General features: G+C 38.0%; 4 protein-coding genes across 4 annotated transcripts; all 4 read left to right on the plus strand.

Annotated features, from left to right (window-relative positions):
* Positions 1–6,763, plus strand: LOC111795327 (E3 ubiquitin-protein ligase HOS1-like). Its single transcript, XM_023677670.2, has 10 exons — positions 1–281; positions 671–1,061; positions 1,335–1,469; positions 1,564–1,739; positions 2,553–2,957; positions 3,049–3,207; positions 4,014–4,508; positions 4,969–5,106; positions 5,470–6,185; positions 6,271–6,763. Exons 1-10 carry the CDS (start codon positions 168–170, stop codon positions 6,440–6,442), a joined length of 2,901 nt encoding a protein of 966 aa, XP_023533438.2. The 5' UTR covers positions 1–167; the 3' UTR covers positions 6,443–6,763.
* A 178-nt stretch (positions 6,764–6,941) lies between these two features.
* Positions 6,942–9,490, plus strand: LOC111794791 (O-fucosyltransferase 30). Its single transcript, XM_023676929.2, has 3 exons — positions 6,942–7,582; positions 8,031–9,067; positions 9,263–9,490. Exons 1-3 carry the CDS (start codon positions 6,999–7,001, stop codon positions 9,406–9,408), a joined length of 1,767 nt encoding a protein of 588 aa, XP_023532697.2. The 5' UTR covers positions 6,942–6,998; the 3' UTR covers positions 9,409–9,490.
* Positions 9,491–11,067: 1,577 nt separating this feature from the next.
* Positions 11,068–15,777, plus strand: LOC111785652 (peroxisomal acyl-coenzyme A oxidase 1). Its single transcript, XM_023666028.2, has 14 exons — positions 11,068–11,502; positions 11,598–11,706; positions 11,785–11,846; positions 11,997–12,206; positions 12,466–12,553; positions 12,636–12,798; positions 12,886–13,081; positions 13,197–13,394; positions 13,677–13,808; positions 13,895–14,015; positions 14,200–14,310; positions 14,925–14,994; positions 15,125–15,308; positions 15,398–15,777. Exons 1-14 carry the CDS (start codon positions 11,365–11,367, stop codon positions 15,605–15,607), a joined length of 1,992 nt encoding a protein of 663 aa, XP_023521796.2. The 5' UTR covers positions 11,068–11,364; the 3' UTR covers positions 15,608–15,777.
* A 3,207-nt stretch (positions 15,778–18,984) lies between these two features.
* Positions 18,985–21,155, plus strand: LOC111794978 (axial regulator YABBY 5-like). The gene is made up of 7 exons (XM_087123690.1): positions 18,985–19,551; positions 19,787–19,945; positions 20,027–20,147; positions 20,383–20,431; positions 20,532–20,607; positions 20,705–20,779; positions 20,890–21,155. Exons 1-7 carry the CDS (start codon positions 19,411–19,413, stop codon positions 20,971–20,973), a joined length of 705 nt encoding a protein of 234 aa, XP_086979816.1. The 5' UTR covers positions 18,985–19,410; the 3' UTR covers positions 20,974–21,155.

Raw genomic sequence — 21,155 nt, forward strand, 5'->3', positions numbered from 1 at the left:
AAAAAAGCCCTCCAATTTTTTTTTTTGCACATGGAACTTTGGAAGCTTCAAAACCTTGAACCTCTGTAATGGCTTCCTCCACTGCCAAGCCCTAGCTTCAACTTTTCTCACTCTCGTTCTTCGTCCTCAACTCTCGGAGAGAATTTTTCGCTTCTGCTTCCGCTTTAATGGATAGGCAAATTGACGGACATGCCGTTCCTTCGACATCTACTAATGGCAGGGCTGCTTTAGCGTCTACTTCTTCGTCTCTGCAACCTGATTACAGTAGCCGAGCAGTACAGGTACTCGTTTCATTTTACTAGTTTATGTATTTGTGTTATAATGCTGTGAAAACCCTAGTTATCTTAGTTAGGACGGTGGAGAATTCTCCCTTGTTGGTGATTTGATTTTTCTATCCGGATGCTACGGTGGCATTTCCAAACTTAACAGTTGCTGCCGAAGAGCGTAGAACAACTTTTGCTCAGAATTTTTAAGTCGTGTATTCAAAATGATTGACATTCTATCGAACTTTTGAGTTTGTAGATTTGATTAATTCATGGTAATTGTATTTGGTTCCTTCTTCTTAAATGATACTTGTCTGACCAGATTGATATTTAAGTAGTCATATATATTGGGCGGTGGACTGATTCTTTCCCTCTTCGAATTGTTTTTGTTATATTTTCAATTCTAGGAAGCGCTGAAACATCTGGCATCTATTGATCTGATCGAGTTATGCAATGAAGCAAAAGTTGAGCATTGTCGGGCCACAAGAGACTTGAGAAGCTGTGGACGGGATGTTCAGTATGTGTTGAATTCATGCGGACATGCCTCTCTGTGTGAAGAATGTTGCCAACGTTGTGATACTTGCCCAATATGTAGAGTCCCAGTTCCGAAGAGCAGTGCTAGAACACATCTTCGTCTTTTTTATGAGTGTGTTGAAGCTGGTCTCATTCCCAAGAATTCCAAGGAACAGGCTTCTAAGGAGGAAGATGTGGAGGATAGAATATCTACAGATGTTCAACGCTTGTATTCCTTATTTGATGTTGCGCTGGAAAATAACATGGTTTCTCTAATCTGTCACTGTATCCTTTGCAGTTTGATTATTCTGCTAGCATTTCACGTAGATGTCATCCAGTTCTGATATTGTTGCCTCTTCAACTTACTTCGAAACTTTATGGTTCCTCTATCTCTCTTTATTTTCTTTTGCAGGCGAGGCCTTTATAAATCCCACCCTCTTGAAGCAAAACACTTATATTCTTAGTTCGTTAATTTGTGTTTGAATTCTCATCATATTCTGCTTACTAACCAATTATTCTATTGTTTAAAGTTTGTGATCTCCTTCACAATAAGTTTAGATGTTAGGGATGTTTGTATGGATGAGAGTGCTGTATCAAGTGACCCTGTCATTGCATTTTTGTTGGATGAAGTGGCCGTGAAGGATTGGTGTAAGCGGGCCTCCAGGAACATTATTACAGAACTTCAAGAAATATGTGAGCTAAATCTTGATTTGATGCATTGCATCTTATTGTGGCCTACGTACTGAATATTTATAATCTTACATGTATATTATGGGTTTCATTTTAGATAACTCTGGTGTAGAGGGAATGAGATCCAGGTTGACCGTACTACTCAAGTTTTCGGTGCACCTTGCTGGCATATCCAATGTGCTTGAAGTGTTGGACTCATCATTTAGAAGTTCTCATTCAGCACAGCTTGAGGACCTGCACAATCTTCATGAGGACATATTGAAGATCAAACAGGTTCACTTAGGAAGTAATGTGGTTATCAATCATCACGCTGTCTTGCTTTTTTCTTAACTATTTTAAAACAGCATGCCATAGTTCTTGCCTCTTGGCTTCTTTAAATGAAATATGCCCTGGCTTTCAACTAACTGACATGCCCCTTCAGTAGTTGAGGTCACTGATTCCTGATTTATGGCTCATTTAAGTAGTAGATGTAGTTTCTGATCAGCTGGAGAGTACTGAATGAAAACATGCTAACTCAATGGATATGCTAAGATGTTTTCACACTCAGAAAAAAGGAGAATCTTACCCGAAGTTTCTTTCTCTTTTCTCTCCTTGGTTAAAAGTTAATATCACAGCTTTGTATTCTATAAACTATATTCACATGATGGAAAAAAATGGAAGTGCACATTCTTTAGTGAGGAAAGAACAAGCAAAATTACTGGTTAGAAGGTGGCATTGTCATAATTCATCCTGGATGTTGCACATGGTGATTATCTACTTATCACTCTTCATTTATGTTGACTGGATAGATGATTCCTATCAAATTTATTTTCATTAGGTATCTTTACTCGTAGAGACTAGAAGTTCATCCGTTGAAATTTAGTTGAAGTTTATTTTCTTTGTTCATTTATATTATAGGTTTAAAAAACAGATCATGAAGGTAAAATTAGATTATTTTCTCTTAGGTCTCTGTTTTTCCCCCACTTTATTAGACTGAATGTTTGCAATTCAGTTAATTATAGATCTATAGCTGCTGTAACTACTGTTCCTTTTTCTCAAGATAGTCCTCATGTTAAAATAATTTTTGGTTACGGTTGCTTTTACCAGCATATGGAGATTATGATGTGGTGCATAAGGCATCAGTTTTTGGAGAATGTTAGATCCCGCCATTCTAGCTTCACATCATGGCTTACTGCTGTCCGCGAAAGGAAATCTGCTGCTATCAAGCGATCATGGCCTGATGCTTTGGATGACTCTGCTGATTCCAGTGGACGGGAGGGATCTTTGTTCATCGAGGATGCACTGGAGAATCTTGATATAGAGCAGTGGTACTCCCCAGATGTAGTGGATGGTTTGGAAATTGCATCATTGGCAAATGATGGGGCCCCAATTATCTTCAGATCTAAGATTGGTGGGAGTTCTGGATGCTACCCATTTGAAAATCTTCGAGTTGCTGTTGACGTTCTTTTTCTTCGTGGAAGTTCTGATGTATTCGTTGCAAAGAAAGCAATCGTATCCTTCTCATACGTCTATTCCATTGCCCATTTAAATTATGAAATTGGCTAAACACATTTCTCTCTTGTTTCTCCTTAATCTATGGTAGCTTTTGTATTACTTGTTTGACCGCCATTGGATGATGCCTGATGAGAAATGGAGACATATTGTTGAGGATTTTGCAGCCTCTTTTAGCATAACACGGCATTCTATATTAGAATCTTTTGTCTTTTATCTTCTTGATGATCATACAGATGAAGCTCTGCAGGTAACTTCTGTTTAATGTGTCACCTGGGTTTTCTCCATCATCATTTACTTTCCCGTTAGTTTTACTTTACTTCATTGAAATACTCGACAATTATGGTCCAGTACCGTGTAACTTTCTAATTTTCGTAAGATATATGTTTGATTGGAGAGATTGATGATTGATCTAGAATATCTTACAGTGGCTGTAGTTCAATACTGATTAATTAGCACTGATTCTAAAATTTCAAGTTATTAAGCTAGTTTGAATAGATAATGTAATTTATTGTTGACCACCATGGCCCCTTGGGTCAATAAGGGCCATGTAAATAACAAAGGGCTTAGAGTAAATGGATACAAGTTATGGTGGCCAACCACTTAAGATTATTATCTTGCAAGTGTATTTGACACCTAAATGTAGTAGGGTTTGGTAGTTGTCTCATGAGATTAGCCTAATAGGGTTAAGGTGGTTATCTTGCGAGAATAATCTTTGTGCTAATGGTTGAATTGATTACTTTTCTTCCATCTATTTCCTGGAACACCATGGTAAGACTTAAGTCATTAGCTCAATAAACTGCCCTTGGGAGGTCTGGATATGTTTGTTACCAACTTGTATATTCCAGTGTTTGAAATATTATCAACCTCCTTGAAAGACTACCAGAGCCAGACATGTCCTATAAATTCCTGTCAATAGTATAATCTAGTTACCCTATAGAATTTTGTGGTTTCGGATTTATAGTAAGCCTGTATCTTAACCTTTTCTGTAAGATATGAATATGTCTTCTTTACATGTTGGATTCTAATTTTTCCTTGCAACATGATATCATGTAGGAAGCTTGCCGTCTTCTTCCAGAGATCTCAGGCCCAGCAACCCATCCTAAGATTGCTCAAGTTTTGTTAGAACGGAAAAATCCTGATACAGCTCTTATGGTTTTGAGGTGGTCAGGACGTGATAGTATGTCAGCCTCAGTTTCACTTGTGGAAGCTGTAATTGGTGTCCGGGTGAGAGTGGAATGTGGACTTCTGACTGAAGCATTTATGTATCAGAAAATGCTCTGCAATAAGGTAAGAGACAGGAAAAAGTATGAAGAACGTGAGGACGAGTTTGATAATGCTCAAAGCAAATTTAGAAGGTGGGAGGACTGGGTGAAAATATTGGTGACTGAAATTTGTTTTCTTTGCATCCGTCGAAACTTTGTGGATAGAATGATCGAGTTACCATGGAATTCTGATGAGGAAAAGCATCTCCATAAGTGCTTGATGGAGTGGTCCACTGCTAATCCATCAACCACTATTGGAAGTCTCCTCTTTGTGTACTATCTTCAGGTAATCTCTAAACTCCACCATTAGACTTCCCAAGTTGTCATCCCATTAGAGTTCATTATGCAAGGAATATGAGGAACTAGATGAGGAATATAAAAAAGAATAATGCAAACTTGCCAAACTAGTTGATTTTGTTTAAGTTCTTTCCCTTGCTACCGTTGTATGTTCAGCAGCTTCTTTCCAACTAAAGTGCTGAAGAGATTGCTTTATTTGCATTACTCCAAAGAAGGTTATCTCCTCTTAATGGTTTAGTTGACAGGAAAACACCTTGTTGAGATTAGCCGTTAATATCTTACATTTTTGTATCTATCAGACATGTTTTAAAGTATATTTACATCATTAAAACTTTTTGTTCTAATTGAGTCCCTTTTAGTTCTAGCATCTTTGGTTTGGATATAAAACATGCATGCATGCTAAATTGTCCTTTTGAGATATCACGAGGACTTTCTCTATCTTCTTTCAGAGGTTTCGATATCATGAGGCCTACCAAGTGAACCTCTTACTTCAGAAAGCAGAACAAGGCTATATTTCTGAGAGTTCTGTTGTTGAAGAGGTTTTATCCAGAATGAGATCGACGAGTCACTGGCGAGCAGGATTGGTTGTAAGTTATCTGAACCATTTTATTCTTGGGGCTTTCTTTTTCTTTGTTGTTGTTGTTGTTTTTTTTTTGTGATGGGCTGAAGGCATGTTCTTTGAAAAAAACATTTTTACTTTTAATCTAAATGCCAGGATTTTCTGGTTGCGATGGGTTCTGAATTGTTGTATTTTAACATATGCAACCAGACAGGTAGATTGAATTGCCAAATAATTATAATTTATATAGGTTAAACTTTGGTCCAAGATTTTTTCTTAGGATACTTTATGGGTTTGCGATTCATGGTTGTCTTTGTCAATTCATTATGTTTAGTTTTTCTTTGTTTCTTTAAAGTTTTTAATTCTAAATTTTATTGCCTCGAATAAACAGGATAAATTCATGGAGTTGCTACCAGAAGCTCAACAGCTGGAAATAAAATCCAGGAAGTTGCCTAATATTGGTGTTAATTCTGAAGAAGTAGATGTGCCACGAGATGCAGATCTATCTGGGGTCCAGGAGCAGAGCTTAAGCAGTATATTGATCCCCTCAGCCGTGAATTCTACTGTATTACAGAGAAACGACAGTAAATTTATCGTTAAACCCCCAGTTTTTGACACTCCAGGAAGACTAGGCGGGACATTCAGTCATTCCAAAATTGCGACCTTTGGCTCACCATCAGTTCACAAAAGGCTTTTTGCTAGTAAGGAAAGAGTACCAAAGATACAAAATAACCTACATAAGAGTTCCAATTTTCAGGACATGTTTGGTTCTGGATTCCCAGTTGCTATGAATATTTCCCCCCCAGAAGAAGACACTAGAAGTTCATCTAGGGTCCTTCCAAATAGTCAACACTTTGACAACGATCCTGAGAAACTCGGACTGGATAAAGAGCCAAATGGAATTACTAACCAAGTTCGGAATACATCTCCATATTCCCGTAGGATTACTGCTAACCCTATTTATAATACACCCAGCAGCAAGTTTGGTTTATTAGATGTTCCTTCAAGGGGAGTGCAGGAAAATGGATCTAGTAAAAATGCAGTGTCTGCTAGAGATAATGGAACTTGGAACATCCATTCCTTAGATGACCCAATGGACATTTCAAGGTAAGGAACTCACCATTTTCATTCCCCACTGCCGGTTTTATTTTCTTTTCATTGTTGTTTAATATTCTTTTCTAAAAAAATGCAGCCATGGAGGACAAGATTCTGCAGCAGATGTTCAATATATGAATGGCGCCCCAAGATGGAGGTCTGATGAAGGTAGCGACGAGGAAGAGCCAAGTCTTGACAGAGGTCCTAGAATGGTACGTGACAAAGCTACCCTAAGTGGCACTAGAAGATCAAGGTTTACCAAGAGATAATGACCGTTCTTATACATCTAAAAACTCGAGATAATAATGCATTTTATGCCACACGGGTAGCTTGGAATGGGTCAGAAGAGCATGAGAGTTGCAAAACCTTACCGGCTCCCTCTTGGTTAAGAGGACGCAGTGCTTAAAGTGTTGCTGCTCCCATGAGAGATTGAAATAATCAATCTGAAAGCCGGTAGTCCATTGAGGTGGCTGCTTCTATTTTTGTATTTCAAATGTCAATAAATTTTTATAGGTTGATAGGTTTGAATGATGAAAGATCGGTGCTTTAAGTAGTGGAAATTTGAAAGCAGGCCGTAGGATTTGATTTTAGTTAGAAACTCAAGTTTTCAGCAGGTGAGATTGGTTGAAAATATTTCTTGTAATGGCTCTTTCTTCAAAGCGAATGTTGATAAAAAAAAAAAAAAAAAAAAAAAACTAATTTAAGTGAGGTAAGAGTAAGAACTCCCTCAGTTTTTTATTTCCTACCAAAATTAATTGCAATTTAAATTATAATGAATTAGATATATAATACTAATATCAAAATAATTGAAATAATATTTATACCATGGCCCATTCGAAAAGGCCCATTATCAAAGCGAGGTGGCAGAACGACACGTGGCATTGGCGATCTGCTCCATCTTGCTCCGGCTTCGACATTCCCAGTTGCAGAGAAGCTCAGAAGGGAGAGAGAGACGCCATGAATATTCTCGGTTCTAACAGATCAAAGATGAAGCAATGGTACGCAAAGAAATCCAATTCACAGTTCCGTTTCTCTCGTTTTTCTTTGTCTGTTCTCGCTCTACTCTTCTCTTTTCTCTTTCTCCTCTACCTGTTCTCTTCTTCCTCTTCTTCTTTTACCTCTTCGACTGCATTTTCGACTTATGATTCGCGCCAATGCAACTCCCGGATCTTGGACCTGGGCGAGAGATTTCTGTTTTACGCGCCTCATAGTGGGTTTAACAACCAGCTGTCTGAGTTCAAGAATGCCATTCTGATGGCCGGGATTCTCAACCGGACTCTGGTTATTCCGCCGATTTTGGATCACCATGCCGTAGCTCTCGGGAGTTGTCCGAAATTCAGAGTTCTGGATCCTAGGGAGATTCGGTTTTCGGTTTGGGAGCATATGTTCGGGCTTCTTCGAGATGGAAGGTAAGCATTTTCCCCTTCGTTTGAGACTTCTTGGTTTTCGATGTCTTAAATTTTCTTGAAATGACGAGTGTTCCGATGGTTGGGTTGCTGGATTGTTTATTTTTTCCATCTACATTGCTTCTAAATCTAGTAATTGAACCGTTATGCTTTATTGGAGTTTTGTCATAAATGAAATTTAATCTGTATGACCTCCTACAGCCCTGGGAATTAAAGCCTTTACCTCATAATCTTGGAGTCATCTACTCTGATTTAACAAATTTTGTCGTCTCTTCAACAATTTACCAACAGACAATCGTCTTTTGTGGCAAACTTCAAATTGGATGCAATTCTGGCTATTGTTTACTTTTCCATTAATTTCTTCTGTGATTGATTTAACAAGGAGATGAAAAAAAGTGATGCTGCATGTAATAGTTTATGACATTAGCCATGTATTTCAATGTCGTGGCAGGTACGTTTCAATGGCGGATATTGTAGATATTTCATCATTCGCTTCTTATACTTCTATTAAAGCCATAGATTTTAGGATCTTTGCATACTTATGGTGTGGTATGGATCTGGAAAGTGTCTGTTCCAATGAGTATCACCTAAAGCAATGTGGTCGCCTACTAGCAGGGCTTGATGGGAATGTGGACAAATGTCTACACGCTGTAGATGAAGATTGCAGAACTACAGTTTGGACTTATCAAAATGGTGAAGTCGATGGTGTACTAGATTTGTTTCAGCCCAATGAACAGCTTAAGAAGAAAAAGAAGGTGTCATATGTCAGACGCCGTCGGGATGTTTATCGAACCCTTGGACCTGATTCCGAAGCTGAATCAGCTACTGTATTGGCATTTGGCAGTCTTTTCACTGCCCCATACAAAAGTTCAGAACTGTATATTGATATCCATGAAGTTAGGGGAGATCAAAGAATTAGTTCTTTGATGAAAAACATTGAGCATTTACCATTTGTCCCAGAGATCTTAAGCGCAGGGAAAGAGTATATTGACAAGATCATAAAAGCTCCATTCCTTTGTGCTCAACTGAGATTGTTAGATGGGCAGTTCAAAAATCACTGGAAGGCTACTTTTCTGGCTCTCAAACAGAAATTAGACTCTATATTGCAGAATGCTAATGAACAACCTATTCGCATTTTTGTGATGACTGATCTTCCTGAATCTAATTGGACTGGAAGTTACTTGGGTGATTTGGTTAGTGATTCAAATCGTTTCAAACTCTTTTTCCTCAAAGAACACGATGAATTGGTTGTTCGAGCATCCGAAAAAGTGATGGCTGTAGGACATGGCTGGAGATTGGCATCCAGTGCATTTGGTCCTGATAGAATTCGTGACATGAAGAAAAAATGTGCTGCTGAGAAATTGCCGGATATTCTCTTATATATAGAGGAAACTGTTTGCAGCTGTGCTTCACTTGGTTTTATTGGTACTGCTGGATCCACAATTGCCGAAAGCATAGAACTGATGAGTAAATATGGAGTATGTTCAGGTCAAAATTAAACCCAGCTTGACATTTGACTTCAAACTTCAAACTCTTTAGGATCTACTAAAGTTAGTGCATATCCTTCTGATTCTGCTCGGCATGTCATGCATCGTAGCTTTTCCAGCAATTCTCTCAGCTGTTCTTGTGAGCGATGATGATTTTACAGAGGGCCAGTTATTGAGTCGTGCTTTGAATTTGCAGGCTTCCTTTTATGGTGGATTGAGCATACGGTCATCAATTACAAGGCTGCATTTGGCTGTAAGTACACGTACAGTTTCATGTTTAAAACATATTTTACACAGTTCTTTTGCATAATGTTGCTACAAATGGATAGTTTAGGAGATTAATTTAGTTCTTTAAGGAAACCCTGTTGTTTTCTCAGAAATACAAGGAATTCATGATGGACTACAAAATCTTGCCAATTTCATATACATGTTTCTGCCCATAAACATCCTATGAAACTGACTGATTGGGCATGAGAATTAGTCGTGTTCATGCCCATCAGCATCATATGAAACTGAAGTAGCATAGGTGCAGGAACACAATAAGGCCTTGTTAGGGTGAAATATTCGTAAGATAACCTTGTGAGATCCCATTAAGATAACAATGTGAGATCCCATGTCGGTTAGAGAGGGAAACGAAACATTCCTAACAAGAGTGTGGAAATCTCTCCCTAGCAGACACGTTTTATAACCGTGAGACTGACGATGATACGTAACAAGCCAAAGCGGATAATATCTGCTAACGGTGGATTTGGATTGTTACAAATGGTATTCGAGTCAGACATTGGGCGGTGTGCCAGCGAGGACATTGGGCCTCCAAGAGAGGTAGATTGTGAGATCTCACATCGACGGGAGAGGGGAACAAAATATTCAACCTCTCCCTAGTAGACGCATTTTAAAACCGTGAGACTGACGACGATACGTAACGGACCAAAGCGGACAATATTTGTTAGCAGTGGGCTTGAGCTGTTACAAACATTGAAGGGTAGTGGAAGCTTGAGCTGTTACAAACATTGAAGGGTAGTGGAAGCTGCAAGAACACCATAAATCTCATTAGGGTTAGGTGTTTCTAAGCTAGCTTTGAAAAGCATCGTATCTGCAAGAACACCATAAATCTTGTGAGACGAGTGTCCTTAAACTAACATTGACTAGTAGCGTCATATAGGTGCATGAACACAGACGATGTGTCGTACAGAAGTGTCACCAAACTAATTAACCCATTTTGACGAAGAGAGAAAAGTAAAAATAAAATAAAAAATTATATGAAATGTGGATCGAGGAAGGAAAAAAAAAAAAAAAAATCATATATGAAATTGAATTTAAGATAAATAGCCACAAATTTTAAAATTTTGAAACTTAATAATTGAACCATTTATTTATTATTGATCAGACGGATTATTTATGAATATTTAATATCCATAAATATTTAATTATGAGATTTGAATAATAGTTTTAACATAATTGTAATTGCACTTCTTTTTTAGTTGTATTAGGTATATCTACGTGTCATTATTAATTAATATTCGTCACAATTCATAAAAAATAATTACAAATATCACTCAATAAATATTAAACCCTCTAAAGTTAGGTAGAAAAGATAAAAGACATATATCGTTAACCATTGGAGAATATGCCGTTTTTTTAAAAACGAAGTATTTACTGAATTATTATTATTATAAATAAAAAAAAAACTCAATTATTATTTATACAAAATACACCAACAAATCAAACTTTTAAAAATTGAATTTAGATAAACTGAATTTGAATTCCATGGACCCTTAAAAATATATTATTCTAAAACCTGAAAAATTCTCAATATTTTAATCAATTATAATTATTGACTTTTTGAATTATAATAAAACAAAATTTCCGACCATTTTAAGTAGATATGGATTGAGGAGAAGAAGATGAGAAAAAGAGGGAAAAATATATATATATATGATAGAGAGAGATGAATCCGTAATTAGGGATATTGATATGAACACGAGTTTAAAATGTAATCGAAGATAATTTTGAGAAGGAAAAAGAAAGGAAATTCAAAACAAACTCTTCATTGGGAAACACAACGACCGACAGACGAGTGGATCGGAAGATCACCCTTTCTCCTTTTTCTGAGGGGATATTGTTCGATTAATTCTCCTTTAAATACCCGCAACCTCCATTCAACTTCCAAGAGATTTCAAGCGCGTTCCCGTTTTTTTTTTGAAAGCGTTCTTTCAGGATTTTCCGATTTGGGGTTTTCGATTTCCCTGCTAGAAGGTCTTTTCTGGAGTTAGATTTCGAATTCGTTCCGACGAACAAATGGAGGGCGTCGATCATCTTGCCCATGAGAGGAACAGGTCCCAATTCGACGTCGATGCGATGAAGATCGTATGGGCGGGTTCTCGTCATGCCTTTGAAGTATCTGATCGAATGTCTCGATTGGTTGCTAATGACCCAGTGAGTAATTTCTTTGCCACACGCCAAATCCAGACGTTGTACCGGCTAAGATTTATTATTGATGCTTTGAGTTTGTGTTTGTTTTTGGTGTTTAGGCCTTTCGAAAGGATAACAGGGCTCAATTACCAAGGAAGGAGCTGTTCAAGAACACGCTCAGAAAAACAGCTTATGCATGGAAGAAGATCGTTGAGCTTAAGCTTACTGGTACAGCTATTTCATTCAATCTCTTTCTATGGAAAACCCTGGACTGTATTGATTGTATTCCTTATTTTTCTTTAACAGAGGAGGAAGCTGCTAGATTAAGGTTCTTTGTGGATGAGCCAGCATATACAGATCTTCACTGGGTGAGTTGAGTTTATTCTTTTTGTTGGCATTACAAACAACACTTAATACTGAACTTTTGGCTGTTTGAACAACTCTATGGATAAATACTGGTTTCCATCATCTTAGCTTTCAAGTTTTTGGAATTAATTTAATGTATCTCTCTTTTTTAGGGAATGTTTGTTCCATTTGTGAAAGGGCAAGGAACTGAGGAACAGCTACAGAAGTGGTTGCCATTGGCTTATAAAATGAAAATAATTGGTTGCTATGCTCAAACCGAACTCGGTCATGGTTCGAATGTTCAAGGGCTCGAAACAACTGCAACGTTTGATCCAAAGACTGATGAATTTGTTATTCATAGTCCTACACTCACCTCAAGCAAAGTAAGTACAATGGTAGTTATATATTCAGGTTCTATATTAGTTAGTTACCTGTATTGGATTGATTCTGTGTAAAACTTTGTATTGGATTTGTTTCCTCGAGTCTCGGGGTGTAAATTGAACGGGTTAGATTGATGTTGAAGAGCAATTTAAATTGACTGTAGTTTGTTGGATCTTTTTGGGTTGATACTCACATTCAGGTTCTATGTGAATGTGCTGCATTCTATGTCTCTTATTTTTTTTCCTTCTTTCTTGTGAACAGTGGTGGCCTGGTGGTTTGGGTAAGGTTTCAACACATGCTGTTGTATTTGCTCGTCTTATCACGAACGGTCAAGACTATGGAGTGCACGGTATGCAAACTATGATTGCTTTCAATCCTCTGATTCTTGATCCTGATATATCTAGTCTAATAAGGAAGCTTCCATTTTGTAGGTTTCATAGTTCAGATAAGGAGTTTGGAAGATCACTCAGTTCTACCTGGCATAACCATTGGAGACATTGGTATGAAATTTGGGAACGGAGCGTACAATACTATGGATAATGGGGTCATGCATTTTGATCACTTCCGAATCCCGAGGAACCAACTGTTGATGAGGTTATTTCTATTCTGTATGTTCGTTAGTTATTTCTATTCATTTTCTTTGTCAATTGTCCCTTCTAAAGTTGGTTGTTAACTTCACAGGTTTTCTCAAGTTACAAAGGAAGGGAAATATGTGCAATCAGATGTTCCACGGCAACTAGTTTATGGCACTATGGTATATGTTAGAAAGACGATTGTAATTGATGCTTCAAATGCCTTGTCACGTGCCGTCTGTATTGCTACTAGGTACAGTGCTGTTCGTAGACAATTTGGATCACAGAATGGTGTGGAAACCCAGGTATGAGTTTATAATCCTATTAGAAGCAAAACCTAAAAGACATTATCTCAAAGGCACGATTTCGCATTCTACATTGGTGCTGAATAATGTGATTATCATTTGTTTGTTTTTATAGGTGATCGATTATAAAACACAGCAAAGTAGGCTATTCCCTTTGCTGGCTTCTGCCTACGCTTTTAGATTTGTTGGTGAGTGGTTAGAATGGCTATATACGGATGTGACTCAAAGACTGGGAGCCAGCGATTTCTCGACACTGCCTGAGGCTCATGCATGCACTGCAGGGTTGAAGTCGGTCACAACGGCTGCAACTGCTGTGAGTATCTTTTTTGATTTCATTAGCTTGATCATCTTTATGTGCATTGTCTTTATGTTTAACAGAAGTTTTAATCAATCTATTTCTTCTGATTTAACTAGCTATGCTAATATGGTGTTCCTGATTTAACAATTTAATAACATAAAAGCCTTGTCATCTCTTGGGTCTAAGTTGGTCTTGGGATAGAGCAAGGCCTTGAGAGGAATAACAGGGCGGCCATGAGTATATAGTCAAGCACACGGGTGTTTTTCTTGCAGCCTTAACTTTTAATTGTAATTGCAGGATGCGATTGAGGAGTGCCGGAAGTTGTGCGGTGGCCATGGTTACCTTTGTAGCAGTGGGCTTCCCGAGTTGTTTGCGGTTTATGTCCCTGCCTGTACTTATGAAGGAGACAATGTTGTGCTACTATTGCAGGTGTGGGTTAAGTTTTCAAGTGAAGTTATGATTATGACTTAGTTTTAAAGTTCTCAACATTCATCTGCTAACCTGTTTCGATATAGGTTGCACGATTTCTTGTAAAGACCGTGTCCCAGTTGGTGTCTGGGAAGAAGCCTGTTGGTACAACAGCTTACATGGGACGACTACAACATCTGATGGAATCGTCTTGCAAAGTTCAGAAAGGTATTTGTTAAAAATGAGAAACATTTCTGTCCCGTATAAAGAACACAGAGTAGGCCAATTTGTGTGTTCAAATTTTTTGGAATTGGGGTTCTCAGTTCCTTATTAGGACTGAGTTGGTGGTTTGGAGCTGAATTTTTCAAGACTTGTTTTTATTGATGTTCTTGTCAATTCTGATGCTCTGCAGCTGAGGACTGGTTAAACCCAAGCATCGTTCTTGAGGCGTTTGAAGCACGGTCGGCTAAGATGTCTGTGGAATGTGCCAAAAGACTAAGCAAGTTCACCAATCAAGAAGAAGGTATGTCTACTCCTACTTGCCGATATTGTTCCCTTTGGACTTTTTCTTCTGGACTTCTCCTCAGGGTTTTAAAACGCGTTTACTAGGAAGAGGTTTCTACACCCTTACAAAGAATGTTTCATTTTCCTCCCCAACCGATGTGGAATCTCACAATCCACCCTCCTTTTGAGCCCAATGTCTTCGCTGACATTCGTTCCCTTCTCTAATCGATGTGGGACCACCCAATCCTCTCCCCTTCGGGGCCTAGCGTCCTTGCTGGCACACCGCTTCGTGTCCACCCCCCTTCGAGGATCATCTTCCTCGCTAGCATATTGCCCCGTGTCTGGCTCTGATATCATTTGTAGCGGCCCATCATCTTTGGGCTTTCCCTTTCGGGCTTCCTCTCAAGGTTTTAAAATGCCTCTACTAGGGAGAGGTTTCCACACCCTTATAAAAAATGCTTCGTTCTCCTCCCCAACTGATGTGGAATCTCACACAAAATTTCTTTTTGGCGCTCTTTGACCAATTTTCACGTGCATCTTTAAACTATCACTTAATTGTCCATACATGGCAATGCTGATTTCTTCTCCTAATCTTTTCAATATTTTCCTAATTGCCCTTTGTCATACTTGCAGGTTTTCAGGAACTTTCTCCTACTTTAGTTGAGGCTGCAGTTGCACATTGCCAATTAATTATTGTTTCCAAGTAAGTTTCTTCCTCGTTAGATTCATTAAATCCTTGGAAGCTTGATTCTTTAGACTGATGTTTTAAATCCAAAACTATGTTAAGCAGTGATATTCCATTGCTGATTGTTTCAAAAATCTTTCCATTTCAGGTTCATCGAGAAACTTAAGGGAGACATAGCAGGAAAGGGTGTAAAAGAGCAACTGCAGAAGCTTTGCAGTATTTATGCTTTGTATATACTACACAAACACATGGGTGATTTTCTTTCCACTTCCACCATCACTCCCAAACAGGCTTCTCTTGCTGATGATCAACTTAGATCTCTATACTCCCAGGTTTGAACTCAAGCACATCTCCCTCTTGACCTTCTAATTCTTGAAGAAAAGCTGTCTTTCTAACCCGACGTTGGAATTCTCTTTTGTAGGTTCGTCCAAATGCAGTTGCTTTAGTCGATGCGTTTAACTACACCGACCATTACCTTGGCTCGATCCTTGGTCGCTATGATGGGAATGTTTACCCAAATCTCTACAATGAGGCGTGGAAGGAACCTCTAAATGACTCCGCCGTGCCTGATGGCTACCATGAATACATTAGACCATTGCTTAAGCAGCAGCTCAGAAATGCGAGGCTATGAAGAATAGGAATGGTATAACAAAATGTTATGCTCTAGATTATTTGTAATAAATCATGGATTCAGCTTGGGATTTTTATGTTACAGTTTGAACTCGCATTTTATTATGCCGAACAAGTGCTATTAAATATAAGTTTTCTCTATGAATGAAGAATAAAAGTTTTGAAGTTTCATATTGATAGTCGTAGTCGCCATTTCGGTTGTTATTATAGGTTGCTTGTTATTGTCGCTCCCCACGGTCTGCAGGTCTTGTCGACCTCTAATAGAAGCACAAACTAATATTGTCCTCTTTCGGCTTTTGTCCTTCGGGCTTCTTGTTTTAAAATGATTATACGAGGAAAAGGTTTCACACCCTTATAATAAATATTTTGTTCCCTTCTCCCATCGACGTGGGATCTCACAATTCACCCCTCCTTTGGGAGCCCAACATCCTCGTTGGCATACCACCCGATGACTGACTCTGGTACCATTTGTGACTGGCCCTGATATTATCCTCTTTGGACTTTACTTCCCTCAAAGTTTTAAAACCTATATAGTTTACTTCCCTCAAGATTTTAAAACCTATATACTTTTCTAACCGATGTCAGATCTCACACTTCACCTCCTAGAGGATTCCCTTCTCTACCTTATATATTAGGGAGAGGTTTCTACACCCTTATAAGGAATAGAGATCTCACAATTCACCTCCTAGGAGGTGCAGCGTCTTCACTAGCATACTGCTTGATTACTGGTGCTCTGGTACCAATTTTTTTTTTTTTTTTTTTTTTACAAATATATATATTCATGAGCTTAAGCCCACTTGAAATGGGCCATAGGGTTGGAATAGACCTTATTTTGGGACAGTCCAAAAATATATCTTCTTCCCACCTTTCTATTGCCCCAAACTAAGAGATAAAAATGGAAACTTTTATCTTATTATTTCCTTTCTTTTTGTGTGTGTCCCAATCTCTCCCATTGCAAACAGCACCCACCAACTTCTTCATTGCTATCAATCTCCCAACCCCATCATTACATAACCATATCATCAGTCTTCTAAACTTGTGAATCTTAAATTTAATGGGTTCATACACAAATATTGAAATAAAGCTTCCTCCTTTGGTGTTGTTTAGTATATAATATACGAAGAATGTTAAAGCTAAAGGGAGGGGAAGGAAAGTACTTCAAACTCAAAAAAAAAAAAAAAAAAAACATAAAAAAAAGATGTTAACTTTATCGATTTTGTAGCAACAAAAACATCCAATGACACCCCACGAGAGACAAACATAGAGAGATTGAAAGCAAACTGAAAGATCCTCATTCATTCATACATGCATGCATGCTTTACATACATGCATGTATGAGTATGAATGAATGGGGTTATTAAGTTAAGGCTTTTTTGTAAGTACGGTACTGAAAGCTCGAGCCTTGTGCTGTTTGCAGGGAGAGCGGCAATGGGGAGCAGAAGGAAGGACTTTGCTTCAGATTCCTTTGCCTGCCCCAATCTCACCTAACCCTAACCCTAACCCTAACCCTCATTTCCCTCTTTTCTTTTCCCTTCTCTCAATATTATTATAACCCTTTTTTCTTGTTCCTTTCAATATTCTTTGGATCAAATCCCTTTACTTTTTATAATAAATTGAGTTAACATGACATCAATCCACACATAGGGATATAGGATTAGGGTTTAGCATTTAGGGATGTTTGACTCTTTCATTTGGGTTTATTTAATCAATACACATTTTCACCTTTTGTCTGTCACGTGCATTTTTTTGTTTCTTTCCGTCTTTAAACGTCGAGTGAAAGCCAAATCTACCCGTTGGCACGAGATGGTGAAGTTTATACGAACGATTTGAATGGTGGGTTGGAATTATAGGTAAGTTTTTTCATGCATAACACATCGTTTAATTGCATAACTCATGTATTGACAAAAGGAAATATAATAAAGTTCATGATTCATATCTCAAAAAGTGACTTCTAACAGAAAAAAGCAAGAGCAATATGATAGATCTCTTTTTCCCTTTATGAATTACTATTGACTAAAAAAAAAGTGAGTTTTTTTTATATTTTTGATTCTTAATTGGTTGAACAAGATCCTGTTGCTTTTTTAATTTGGGAATTGGTCTGTTTTAAAGAAATGTAAGAATATTGAAAAAGGTGGTTCCTTTACATGATTTGGGTAGGGAAGAAATATGTTAAATTAGGTGTGTTACCTAGTTTCCATCTTAAGCCAACCCACCAAAACCAAAAGGATAAAAATCGAAACTTTTAAAAATCTTGTCTTCAACGTTTATTTCTTGAAATGGGTTTGTTTTTTTGATAGTTCAAAATTTGAATTGGGCACTCAATGGTCTGCAAAAAGGCAAGCAATTTGCTTTCCAAATCATTCAAGAAGTGTCCACAACAAAGCAGAAGCAGCAGCAGCAGCGCAGCACAGCACAGCACAGCACAGCACAGCAAAGGACTCTCCCTTCACGCCTTAGCGGTTTGCAGATGGAGAAAGAGAAAGGGTTTGCATTTTCTAGGGAAAAGGGCTCTCTGCTAACACTTTACCAGCGTCGATGGCGATGGTTTCTGAATTCCCCAAAACAGGAAAAAAAGAAAAGGGTTTTTTGGGTTATCAAAATTGAAACATATGGAATTCAAAGGAACCATCTTTTTCATCAACAAATTCCCTTACACAGCTAGAAATGAAACGAAATGAAATGAAATGAACTATATTGTATGTAACCAAAAGCTTAGAATGAGAGTTTGAAACATTGTAACCAAATTAGTTAACACAATAAATAAGCCCAAACGAAATGGGTATGGAGGAAAGGACAAAGGTGGCCTAAAGGGCTCCTCTGCCTTCTGATATCGTTTTTGCTGACTTAAATACGTATCTGTCTCTGTGTAAGAAGAGGGAGAATGAGTGGTCAAATCACCCAACAAATTCAAACCCATTATTATTAATTAGTTTATTCCAAACCCTTCAAACTACTTCATCAAACCATATTATATTACACAAGAGTTATCACGATGATGCCATAAATAAACACAGTTAGTCCTGTTTTTTATTACAAGAAAAGTTGTGATGTATTGTGTCATGTCTGCCATGTCTTTTCAAACATGTTTTGTTGCAAATCAAGTGAAGTTGTTGTGTTTTAGATTTAGAAAATGAGGGAATTCCATGGAGTTTATGTAAAAGCTTGGCGGCATTGAAGAATGAAGGGGTGATGTTCCATTTGGATGATGGAGCTATAATTGAGTTATGATAAGAGAAAAAAGAGAAGAGATGGGGTTATTTATTGTCCAAGAGTTACTCCAAGAAAGTTATATGTAAATTTGGTTGAAAGGGTTCGGAAATTGAGGGAACTTTAAAGAACACACACAAACACACACACACACACACACACCACAAGACAACACCCTCTTTAACTTCTGAAAACAACAGGTGAGTGTGTGAAAGCTATCTCACTCCCATGCACACGTCCCTTTCTGGCTCCTTCCCCCCACATCTGCCGCCCCTCTTCAATTCTCGAGATCATCATCATCATCATCATCGCCATTCACATGCATACATGCATACATGCTTACTTTGAACCATGCTCTCTTATATCTACCAGCTCCAATACATCATCAGTTGTTCATCAGTTCATATCAGTCTAGTCCTTTCTTTCTCTCTCTCTTTTGCTTTGTGCAAACTTTCTTTCAAAACTCATTATCAAAGAAAAAAGGCAGATCCAAGGAAGGTTGTTAATCTGTCAATCCCATCAATCAGTCAACCAAACACGACCAATCATCAATCAAATTTTTATAAAAGAAAAGTTGAAAATACATTCTAATTTGATATGTCATCCTCTTCTTCTTCTCCTACTTCTTCTACTACTACTACCACTCAGCAGCAGCAGCAGCAGCAGCTGGACCACCACCTTCCCTCACCTGAGCAGCTCTGTTATGTCCATTGTAACATTTGTGACACTGTCCTTGCGGTACCATCTAATTCTCTCATTCTTCTCTTTTACCCTTCTCTTTTCCTCATAAACCTTTCTCCTTTCCTCTTATTTCATCTACATTTCTCTCTTTTTTGTGTTTTTTCCATCTGGTGTTCCGTTTATTTGGCTTCTTTTCATGATAAATCTGGGAATTTTGTAAATTTATGGCTCACCCTAGCTTGTTTGATCTAATTTCTTTGATGGGTTTTGTTGGGAATGTGTTGATTTTTAGGTCAGTGTTCCTTGTTCTAGCTTGTTCAAAACTGTGACTGTGCGATGTGGGCACTGCACCAATCTGCTGCCTGTCAACATGCGTGGCTTGCTTTTGCCTTCCGCTAATCAGTTTCATCAGCTTGGCCACTCTTTCTTTTCTCCTTCCCATAACATTCTGGTAATTTAAGCATAATTATACTCCCAAAGTTTCATGCTTTGAAGAACTAACTAACTCTTGTTTTCAATTGCATTCTTGTAGGAAAACATCCCAACGCCAAATTCCAATTATCTCATCAACCAGTTCGCAGCTACTAACACTTTTGGAATGCCATCTCGAGGAGTTGCTGATGAGCTCCCTAGGCCACCAGTCATCAACAGACGTGAGAGATTTACTTATCCTACTTTTCTTTTCTTTTTTCTGATGAAGATTATATTAAACAAAAGATGCAAGGAAACATGAATAAAGTTGCTAATCTTATCCAACTTAGAGAAAGTTAAGCTTTAATAAGCTCTAAATTCACATAAATTACATGTTTTATGAAAGTGGGGTGTGTGAAAACATGAAGTTTTGTTTTTAGTATATGATTTGAATGCGCATAAAATTGTCCTGTTCAGCTCCGGAGAAGAGACAGAGAGTGCCCTCTGCATACAACCGCTTCATCAAGTGAGTAATGATTTGAAGTCCATTCATATCCATTCATCTCTCTCTCTCTCTCTCTCTCTATCTCTATTACAAAGAAAGATAAAAAAAAATTTGCATGCAGAGATGAGATCCAACGCATCAAGTCAGTGAATCCGGATATATCCCACAGAGAAGCCTTCAGTGCTGCTGCTAAGAATGTAAATACCAACACCCACCAGAAATAAGAACAAAAAAATTGAAACTTTTTTAGGGTTTGCTGAAAAATTGTGTGTTTTTGTGTGTATATATTGGCAGTGGGCACACTTTCCACACATTCATTTTGGTCTCATGCCCGACCAGACAGTGAAGAAGACAAATATCCGGCAGCAGGTAATTTGTTAAAGGAATTTGCATTCTTCTGATTCTCCTTGTGTTTTGGAGAATGGGATATTATTTTGTGTTTGAACAGTGAAACCAAAGCAGTGTTTTAATGTTTGTAGGAGGGAGATCATGGGAGTGTTGTGATGAAAGACAATGGATTCTACGCCGCCGCCTCACCCAACGTTGGTGTCTCCCATTTCTAAAACAAAACATGCCCCAATGAATGACACTGCTGCTTGCTTTTATCAACCTCTTTTCTTTATGTTTATATATTAAATACTCTCTCTTCCATGTATTTTCCCCTTACATTCAGACTACTGTTTTAATGTTATGGTTATGCCTATATTTCCCTCTCATCAATGCATTCTTACTTTCCTTCTTTTAA

The sequence above is a fragment of the Cucurbita pepo genome, chromosome 5, assembly GCF_057944985.1.
Source record: "Cucurbita pepo subsp. pepo isolate OVF chromosome 5, ASM5794498v1, whole genome shotgun sequence".
NCBI lineage: Eukaryota > Viridiplantae > Streptophyta > Magnoliopsida > Cucurbitales > Cucurbitaceae > Cucurbita > Cucurbita pepo.

Bases quoted from the DNA above. Each gene is read 5' to 3' on its own strand.
- LOC111795327 (XM_023677670.2), top strand. From the start codon at position 168: ATGGATAGGCAAATTGACGGACATGCCGTTCCTTCGACATCTACTAAT. The intron at 1,062-1,334 runs GTATCCTTTGCA...CAATAAGTTTAG, and splicing joins GGTTTCTCTAATCTGTCACT to ATGTTAGGGATGTTTGTATG. The intron at 5,107-5,469 runs GTAAGTTATCTG...TCGAATAAACAG, and splicing joins ACTGGCGAGCAGGATTGGTT to GATAAATTCATGGAGTTGCT.
- LOC111794791 (XM_023676929.2), top strand. From the start codon at position 6,999: ATGGCCCATTCGAAAAGGCCCATTATCAAAGCGAGGTGGCAGAACGAC. The intron at 7,583-8,030 runs GTAAGCATTTTC...ATGTCGTGGCAG, and splicing joins GGGCTTCTTCGAGATGGAAG to GTACGTTTCAATGGCGGATA. The intron at 9,068-9,262 runs GTCAAAATTAAA...TTGAATTTGCAG, and splicing joins TAAATATGGAGTATGTTCAG to GCTTCCTTTTATGGTGGATT.
- LOC111785652 (XM_023666028.2), top strand. From the start codon at position 11,365: ATGGAGGGCGTCGATCATCTTGCCCATGAGAGGAACAGGTCCCAATTC. The intron at 12,799-12,885 runs GTTATTTCTATT...TTAACTTCACAG, and splicing joins AGGAACCAACTGTTGATGAG to GTTTTCTCAAGTTACAAAGG. The intron at 13,082-13,196 runs GTATGAGTTTAT...TTGTTTTTATAG, and splicing joins AGAATGGTGTGGAAACCCAG to GTGATCGATTATAAAACACA.
- LOC111794978 (XM_087123690.1), top strand. From the start codon at position 19,411: ATGTCATCCTCTTCTTCTTCTCCTACTTCTTCTACTACTACTACCACT. The intron at 19,946-20,026 runs GTAATTTAAGCA...GCATTCTTGTAG, and splicing joins CTCCTTCCCATAACATTCTG to GAAAACATCCCAACGCCAAA. The intron at 20,432-20,531 runs GTGAGTAATGAT...ATTTGCATGCAG, and splicing joins GCATACAACCGCTTCATCAA to AGATGAGATCCAACGCATCA.